This window comes from Anas acuta, chromosome W, assembly GCF_963932015.1.
Source record: "Anas acuta chromosome W, bAnaAcu1.1, whole genome shotgun sequence".
NCBI classification, from domain to species: Eukaryota; Metazoa; Chordata; class Aves; order Anseriformes; family Anatidae; genus Anas; species Anas acuta.
Genome location: NC_089016.1, coordinates 4008911 through 4018753, shown reverse-complemented (window position 1 = coordinate 4018753; position 9843 = coordinate 4008911). Strand labels below are relative to the sequence as shown.

Sequence of the window (9843 nt, the reverse complement as noted above, 5' to 3'; positions counted from 1 at the left end):
TCTCACTGTCATGGGCTACGACCGCTATGCTGCCATCTGCAAGCCTCTGCACTACAGGACCCTCCTGGGCAGCAGAGCTTGTGCCCAGATGGTAGCAGCTGCCTGGGGCAGTGGGCTTCTCTATACCTCTATGCTCTGCTGCACACAGCCAATACATTTTCACTTCCCCTCTGCCAAGGCAATGCCATGGACCAGTTCTTCTGTGAGATCCCGCAGATCCTCAAGATCTCCTACCTGAGTAGTTTTTGGGTGTCTGGTTAGCATCCGTGTGCTTTGTTTTCATTCTTTTTTCTTATGTTCAGATCTTCAAGCTCTCTTGTTCTGACTCCTACATAGGGGAAATTGGGCTCCTCATGTTTAGTATTGTTGTTTTTTTTGGTGTGTTTTGTATTCATCATGCTGTCCTATGTGTAGATCTTCAGGGCTGTGCTGAGGATGCCCTCAGAGCAGGGGCAACACAAAGCCTTTTCCACATGCCTCCCTCACCTGTTTGTAGTCTCCCTGTTTATCAGCACTGCCCTTTTTGTCTACCTGAAGCCCCCCTCCATGTCCTCTCCTTCCCTGAACCTGGTGATGGCAGTTCTGTACTCAGTGATGCCTCCAACATTGAACCCCCTCATCTACAGCATGAGAAACAGGGAGCTCAAGTGGGCTATTAGGAAAGTGATTTCATGGATGCTTCTGAATAGAGACAAATTTCCCCTCTTTTTTCCAGAAATGACTTAACTTGGTACCTCCCCTCAATCCTGGTCCATCTTTCATTGTCAATATTGTTATTGTTCTCTTTGGTATCATTTGATTTATTATGCTCTTAGAGTAATATCTCTTTTTCACCCTACTTCTGCTGAGGATTGACACTTCTCTGCTCTTCAGTCTCTACAGATATGTGTCCAACAGAAGGTCGGAGCTGACTCTTACATAGTATCTGCAAAATAAAATGGGATCTCCACAGTGCACTGTCTGAAGGCTTAGCTGTTTTTTCAAGGTTGTTACCAAGCTTTCCAGAAACTTGTGCCTCTTTCCGTCACCTATCAGACACTTTCCATCATGTGTCAGTGATCATGGTCATCTAGAGAGGTTCCGGGTGAGTAGAGACTTGCAAATGTGATGCCCATCTCTAAGAAACGTCATAAGATGGACCCAGGAAACTACAGGGCTGTCAGCCTGACCTTGGTGCCAGGAAAGGTGATGGGACAGGTCATCTTGAATGCAATCATGCAGCATATGCGGGACCACCAGGGAATCATGCCCAGTCAGTATGGGTTCAAGAAAGGCAAGTCCTGCCTGACCAACCTCATCTCCTCCTATCACCAGCCTGGGGGATGAGGGAAAGCCTGCTGACATAGTCTACCTAGACTTCAGCAAGGCCTTTGACAGTATTGTCCTGGAGAAGCTGGCAGCCCATGGCTTGGACAGGTACACGCTTTGCTGGGTTAAAAACTGGCTGGGTGGCCGGGCCCAGACAGTAGTGTTGAACGGAGCGAAATCCAGCTGGTGACCAGTCACGAGTCGTGTTTCTCAGGGGCTGGTGTTGAGGTCCATCCTCTTTAACATCTTTATTGACGATTTGGTTGAGTCAATTGAGTACACCCCCAGTACGTTTGCAGATGACACCAAGGTGGAGGGAAGCGTCGATCTGCCAGAGGGTAGGAAGGCCAAGCAGAGGGACCTGGACAGGCTGGATTGATGTGTAGAGGCCAGTGGGATGAGGTTCACCATGGGTAAGTGCTGCATCCTGCCCTTTGGCCACAACAACCCCATGCAATGCTACAGGCTTGGGGCAGACTGGCCTGAAAGCTGTGCAGAGGGAAAGGTTGGATGTAGTACTTAGGAACATGGTTTAGTGGGTGATATTGGTGGTAGGGGGATGGTTGGACCAGAAGATCTTGGAGGTCTTTTGCAACCTTAATAATTCTAAGATTCTATGCTCCTTATGATGCAGAGCCACAAGTCCATGGTTTCCTGGTGCTTTGCCAAGCCTAGGAAGTGGCTGAAGAAGAACTGGTTGGTGCCCTATATTCTCCAGCCCTTAATGCAACCATCTTTCCAGTTGGGTGGCATCAAAACTATGCCTGTGCCCTGTGTCAGGGCTTTCACTGATGGAAACATGTCCCAGAAGCCATATCAGTTTGCTGCTGTTCCCCTGTCGGTGTCCAGCACATGTCTATGAGACAGTCTTCCCCAACCTGCATGCTGAACTTCGTCCCAAAACTCATCAGCAAGTCCTCAGCTTGGGTCCACCCCAAGGACTGGAATGCAGCGGTGACTGCAGGAAGGACAAGCCCTCTCCTTGAACCTGTCCATAGCTGGATGCCTTTGTATGCTCCACAGGAAAAAGGAGCATATCCATAGCATACTAATGCCCCTTTTACTTTCCTGTGCCTTTGGGAGCCTCAAAAAATGTTCCTCAGCCCTAAGATCCAGCCCAGCGTCTTGCATCAGGAAGCTGGAGAAATTCTCTCAGAATTTCCAATACTCTCCTTGTTGTAGGAAGAACGGCTGAAAACACGACAGACACCAGTATTTCATTTGTTTTTGTCTCTTGTCTTCCTTCTGTAAATCAAGAGAGCTCCGGATTTCAGCATATGACTCTCTGAGTGCAAAAAGAGAATATCAGGAAATGAAGTCCTGGGAAAGGAGTGGTTTTAGTGGCCTTGAAGTCTGTGCCTGACACAAAAAAATATATATTTTCCACTTCTTTAAGGTTTTCCATTGTGGAAATTGGGCTAAGTGGAGGTAATATGGGTTTAATATGGAGCTGAAGAGTGTCTTTTATTTCTTACTGGACCGTGCCTTTTATTTTTCATTGCTGTCAATTAAGACATTACCTTTAGTGCCTGCAAGTAGCTCATTCTCCAAGGAAAGCAGCTGGGAATTGGTGCCAAGGGCCTGGAAAACATTCCGATGCAATGCTTGTGGAAAAATCTGAGCTTATCGCAGCTGTGTCAGTCCCAGGAGGCTGATGAGAGAAAGTGTGAGGCTGAGGAGTAGGGATGAAGACTGTGCATAGAGTGCCTGGCAGAAAGGGTCTTGATTTCCCTACAGGCTCAGAGTCCCTTAGCAGACATTCAGGATCAATACCAGTTGGAGATTGTTGATATTACTTTCTCTGTTGGCAGACAACTAAAGAAACAACACAAGGAAGAAATCCTTTCCTATACTTTGTATTATTCTTATTCTTGAAGTCTGTCCCTTTAAGAAGACTCCTGACATCTCCCTAATGAACCCCATAAGAATTGAAGACTTCAGGAGAATTATGCCCAGAGCCTTGGCTTGTGAGGGAGTTTTGCATGTTGATTCGCCCTCTGCTGCCAAGTTCCTGAACTGCAGATCCTGAAGCAAGTCTGAAGCAGTAAAGGACAGAAGCAAGCCCCCAAATGTTTGAGGGTGTTGGCCAACCCCGATGAGGGCCATCCCAGAAGAAACCACGAGAAAAATAACCAGACAAGGTGCCTGTCCCTGGGAGATGGTGGAGGAGGAAATCAGAGGCACTGTTTACAGGTGACAAATCAAGTGGGGAGGTGGCTCAGAAAGCCCTTGATGTGTTCAACCAAGGAGGATGGCCAAGGCCTGAGCACATCCCCTGGGAAGAGGGATCCTGCACTTCCTGGGCTGCTCAGGGCTCTGGCAGGGGCAGTGTGATGTGGGGTGTGCAATTCCAAGTGTAGGGCACTGGTAGGACAGTTGCCAGGCTCTGTGTTGTTGAGGAGGTAACAAGGCCCTGGGGCTGTAAGGGACCAGTGTCCTCTGGTGGGCCTTAGTGGAAGAGGATGCAGCTGTAGCCCTGAGGCCATCAGTTCCACTGGGGGGGCTCCAGCCCCAAAATGGCCCTTTGTCATCCCCCTCCACAGCCTGTCCTACATTTTCCTCTACCTGTGCTTGCATCCCTGCAGACTTTTACCATACGCTCACATTCTCAGTTCAGTTCTCTCCATCCTTACTGGCTGTGGCTTGAAATGCAACCCTGTGTATTCTGAGGATTTACCAATACCTGTGGTTTCCCCACAACTAATCAGGCTTCTTCCAATGCCTGATCCTAATGGTCCTCTCTCAGCCAATACATGTATGTCCCAGACCCACATTTGCTTGAATTGTTTTTGTATTGAATCTCTACATTGCAGGCCAGAACTCCAAGTCATGCTTCTGGAATGGAAAAGGCCACACTAGATCAGGTACGCCTGTGAAGTGAATTTGGCCCATGGGTAAGTGCACACCTCTGAAGGCACACCTGCAAGCATCCGTGGCCGCTGGTAATTCCATGACACAGTAGGTAAAGCTCTGAAGGGACTGTGGCTCGTAAATAACAATGTGTTGGAACAGGTACATCTCTAAAGGACTGTGGCCTGTGGACAAGCCCAGGCTGGAGCAGGGGTGAGGGGAGGAGCTCGTTGCAATGTCAGATTCTACAGCCTGGTCTGTGCTGTGGTTTAACCCAGCAGACAGATAAGAACCACACAGCCATGTTCTGTAGGAGGTACCACTCGAACCAATGGCAGAGGAGCCTCACAAGAAGTAGTGCAAGTGCAGCAGTGACCTAACCTGAGCTGGCATTGGTGCCCTGTCACTCCATGTAACATAAGTCTTCTCCTGTCCTGTGGGGCCACAACAACAGATAGAACCCAATTCATGGACTAAATGGACTCCTTGAACATTTTATGAAGATTTCAGAGAGGTGGCCCATAGACTAAGGGAATGATATCTGTGTTTTAATTGTGGGGTGCTGATTAATGAAGACTTATTGGAAAGTCTGGGACCTGTCATTATATAAACGGTACAGAACAAGGGCTGGATATTGTCCTGGTTACTTCTTGGGTGACTTTTTTGGCTCTCAACCCAGCTCAGAGAGGTTGTTTTGTTCCTCCACAGAAGGACACAGAATGGATCAGTCAGAAGTCCACCTACGTGCCTTGCACAGATGAGGCTTCAGTGTGTACATTTTGTGCATGTACTTAGCCAAACCTGAGTGAGCACAAATGCCCTCAGCCTGTGTCCATTCCTCATGCTGTGGGGCATCTCAGATGAGTGCAGAGCAGAGAAATGCACTGCGGGGCTGAGGTGCCTCCAGCATCTGGGAGAGGCAGCAGGAGCCAGAGGGATACCACAACCACTGCAATGCCTTGCCTTTGGGTGTGCAAGGGAAAGTCTTGTGTGTGCTTGCCTGTCTCCTGCATCACCCTCCCCTGCCTTCCTGGACTGTGTCAGCAAATGTGCCAGAGGGACCAGAAAGCTTTCTGGAGACTTGCAATGACATCAAACCTGTCTTCCAGAAGAGGAAAAAAAGAATGTGTGGAAAGAATTAAGGCTGGTCAGCCTCATCTCAGTCCCTCAGAAGGTGATGGGAGATGTTCTCCACAGCTACCTCCAGGCACTTGAAGGACAAAAACAGGATTGCTGAACCCATAGGGGAGGGGAAAGAAAGGGACGCTGTCTACCTGCACCTTGGCCTGTGACTTTGTCTCTCAGAGACTCCTCATAGCCTGATTGGTGCTATGTGGACTTATCAAATGGATGAGGCTGTGGGTGGGAATTTGGCTGGACAATCAGGCCCAGGTGTCATCCGTGCTGCAAAGTTCTCCTGTCAGGCAGTTCCTGGCAGCATCCCTCAATGATCAGCACTTGGGCCAACACTGCTGAATGTCATTATTAACTCAAACTACAGGATGGAGCACACTTTCAGAACCTTTCTGGATGGTGACAAGCACAGAGGAGCCATTGAGCAACCGCATCAGAAACTTCAAATCCATTGGAGCCATCAGCTCACCTCTGACTCTGGAGCACACAGGCCAGCAGCAGTAACATGGCTGGGGACAGGGCCTATGAGGTGACTGCTTCCTGAAGCATCTGCTGTGTCAGCCCTTGCCTCCTGGCTGACATCTGTGCTTTTCTACTTACACCGGCCAGCATCCCTGATAAGGCAGCAGAAGGCACCTGCTTGGCACACTGGTTGTGAGATGCCCTCTGTCTGAGAGCCTGACAGGCCCCATGCAGGAAGAGACCTTGGGTGTGGGTTTTCAAGTCCCTTCTGCCTGAGTACATGGTGGGACAGGAATGGGCACACAACTTGGTTACGTCCATCTGAGAAACTGGAAGGCCAGCAGGAGGCATGTGTCTTGGAAGATCCTGGTGAGGATTCTCTGGTGGTGGGAAATAGCAGGAGAGAGTCAAAAGTGGGACAAAGTGCTGCTTGGCAGGTGAAGAGTGGGAATGAAGAGGAGGAAATGTCACTGAAAAGGTAGTGCTGTGGTGCCTGACATCACCCAGAAAGAGTCTGTGGTCAGCCCGTGCCACTGTGTTTCAAAGGACAGCCAGGGAGGGTGGGCAGATACCAGTGAAAGTAAGAAAATGCCTGGATGAGAGCAAGGGGGAGAAGTGAAGTGCGTGCCTACAGCCAGTAGGGAGAACAGGGCAAGAATTGGACAGTGCAGTACAGCCTGTGGTGGAGAAGACCGAGTGCACTGGCAAGGCTGCAAGGCCCCAACAGCACCATGGTCTTTGTCCCCCTGGCTATGGCAGTTGTCTCTGCTACTGAGGCTCATGAGGACAGATGCTGTGCTCATGACAATGGGACCTTGTTGCCTCCTTGCAACCCAGTGGGAAGGCCAGCAGGTGTCGTAGCATTGTCCTTCACACAGCATTACACACCCCACATCCCACTGCCCCAGGAAGAGCCCTGAGCCATGGGTGAGGGACAGGACCTCCCTGCCCAGGGGCTGGGGGCCAGGGCTTGACCTTTCTGCTTCACCAAACAAACCAAGGCCTTTACTCAGCATCAGAGTCTCCTGCCCAGTGCCTTTGCCTACCTGCACTCATGGCCTCCAATTGTCTGCTCTAAGTCCATGGGGAGGCCTTATCAGTATTGACCCTCACTGGGGCCCATTAATACTCCCAGACACTTCAAAGTTTCCTTCTGACTTTTACTTCTCCTGCAGTTACATCATTCTCTTCTCACTACCTGAGGTCCATGGACTCAGCACCAAATTCACCATGGGGCTCATTACCATTCAGCCATTTTCATCCGGTCTTTCAGACTTACACAGTTAATTAGTGAGTTTTCAAGAATGCAGTTTAAAGAGAAAGTTTTCAATGACCAAATTTCTAAGAGAATTTTCTTTATTTAACATCATTTTACATTAGTTTAGAGTTTTCAGAAGAACTGATAGCATCATTCTCTAGTTGTCATGGATTCAATGTGCCTCCTAAGGAGGTCTGTATGGGTGGAAAAGCAGTCCCTTGCAGTCCTAGACTGTATGGACAACCGTGCTGCTCAGCTCTCCATCCCCACCACTTCTCTCATCAGCCACCTGGGACTTGCATCACTTTTCCTTACACCAGACTTCTCCACTGAAGTCCACAGAGGGATGTTACAGCATCTTTTCTCCAAGTCCCACCTCCTTTCCTCAGACAACTGGCTGCACACAGGCAATTTTTGATGTCGTTGTTATTAACATTTAACTACAAACAAGCAAACCCCATAGTCCTCAACAGTGAGCCAAATCCAAGTTGCCTCTGATGAGGTGCACCTTCCACAAGGAATGACTATTCAAGAAATGTTTGACATGGGTAGGAAATGATGACTAGAAATGCCATTACAGTATTGGTATTGGGATGATGAGATAGAAAAGTGAAATATGGGCATGGTTGAAGATCCCCCAGGTTCTGAGAACCAACTGTGCAGGTGAGAGTTATCTGAATGATCTAAGAGTGAGGGGAGGGGAATCTGGAGAAGAATGGGGAGTGCACATGTCCAGATACTATGCTGGAAAAGAGACTTCCAACATGGTTTGTTTCATAAAGCCAGGTGGAAATACCAGAAAGATTGGGGAGATGAAATGCAGTGCATAAGAGACAGAGTTCTGGCAATGCAAGTACAGGGGAAGATTGGTATTTTTTCTCTTGCTGTAATAAACTTCCAAGGGAAAAAAAAATGTCATGGGACAACTCAAATATTGTATTAGTAGTGTTCAATCATTTCAGATGATTGAAGTGTGCTGATTGAAGAGAAATGTTTGAAATGGTTAAAAAAATTGGAGGCAGTGGGCGTACAGCCCAGCTCAGGTCTTTAGCCTAACTTGGGCCTACAGCCATAAAATGATGATTTTCTGTCCTGCATGGAGCCCAGTTACCACAAAACACTCCCTCCCCTGGAGATTTCATGCAACACTTCACTCCTTGCACAGAGCAAATCTGTGACATGTCGACCTCTCCTGCCTGTTAAAGGACCAGATGATGTAGGCAATGGTGTCTGAATTACCAAATGGCAAGGGCCTTGCTGAAATCTAGGTAGACTATGTCAACAGGCTTTCCCTCATCCCCCAGACACGTCTTGCCTTTCCTGAACCCATACTGACTGGGCATGATTCCCTGGTGGTCCCGCATATGCTGCATGATTGCATTCAAGATGACCTGTCCCATCACCTTTCCTGGCACCAAGGTCAGGCTGACAGCCCTGTAGTTTCCTGGGTCCCCCTTATGACGTTTCTTAGAGATGGGCATCACATTTGCAAGTCACGACTCACCCGGAACCTCTTTGGAGGACTATGACCACTGACACATGATGGAAAGTGTCTGATAGGTGACGGAAAGTGGCACAAGTTTCTGGAAAGCTTGGTAACAACCTTGAAAAAACAGCTAAGCCTTCAGACAGTGCACTGTGGAGATCCCATTTTATTTTGCAGATACTATGTAAGAGTCAGCTCTGACCTTCTGTTGGACACATATTTGTAGAGACTCAAGAGCAAACAGAGAAGTGTCAATCCTCAGCAGAAGTAGGGTGAAAAAGAGATATTACTCTAAGAGCATAATAAATCAAATGATACCAAAGAGAACAATAACAATATTGACAATGAAAGATGGACCAGGATTGAGGGGAGGTACCAAGTTAAGTCATTTCTGGAAAAAGAGGGGAAATTTGTCTCTATTCAGAAACATCCATGAAATCACTTTCCTAATAGCCCACTTGAGCTCCCTGTTTCTCATGCTGTAGATGAGGGGGTTCAATGTTGGAGGCATCACCGAGTACAGAACTGCCATCACCAGGTTCAGGGATGGAGAGGAGATGGAGGGGGGCTTCAGGTAAGCAAAAAAGCCAGTGCTGATAAACAGGGAGACCACAAACAGGTGAGGGAGGCATGTGGAAAAGGCTTTGTGTCGCCCCTTCTCTGAAGGCATCCTCAGCACAGCCCTGAAGATCTGAACATAAGAAAAAAGAATGAAAACAAAGCACACGGACGCTAACCAGACACCAACCACAAGCACCCAAAAACTCCTCAGGTAGGAGTGTGAGCAGGAGATCTTCAGGATCTGGGGGATCTCACAGAAGAATTGTTCCACAGCATTGTCTTGGCAGAGGGGCAGGGAAAATGTATTGGCAGTGTGCAGCAGAGCATAGAGAACCCCACTGCCCCAGGCAGCTGCTGCCATCTGGGCACAAGCTCTGCTGCCCAGGAGGCTTCTGTAGTGCAGGGGCTTGCAGATGGCAGCATAGCGGTCGTAGGCCATGATAGTGAGAATAAAATACTCTGCTGACATCAGAAAGGAAAAAAGAAAGACCTGTGCAGCACATCCTGCATAGGAAATGGCCCTGGTATCATGAAGGGAATTGGCCATGGCTTTGGGGACAGTGGTGGAGATGCAGCCCAGGTCGAGGAGGGCGAGGGTGAGGAGGAAGAAGTACATGGGGGTGTGGAGGCGGTGGTCACAGGCTACGGCGGTGAGGATGAGGCCGTTGCCCAGGAGGGCAGCCAGGTAGATGCCCAGGAAGAGCACGAAGTGCAGGAGCTGCAGCTCCCGTGTGTCTGCAAATTGCAAGAGGAGGAACTCGGTGATGAAGCTGCTGTTGGACAT

At 48.8% G+C, this 9843-nt stretch overlaps 1 protein-coding gene and 1 pseudogene across 1 annotated transcript; one reads left to right on the top strand and one right to left on the bottom strand.

The window, feature by feature from the left end:
* The first annotated feature begins 10 nt into the window (after nucleotides 1–10).
* LOC137847514 (olfactory receptor 14J1-like) lies at nucleotides 11–841 on the top strand (annotated as a pseudogene).
* A 7798-nt stretch (nucleotides 842–8639) lies between these two features.
* Nucleotides 8640–9843, bottom strand: LOC137847513 (olfactory receptor 14A16-like). The gene has a single exon (XM_068665777.1). It carries the CDS (start codon nucleotides 9841–9843, stop codon nucleotides 8884–8886), a length of 960 nt encoding a protein of 319 aa, XP_068521878.1. The 3' UTR covers nucleotides 8640–8883.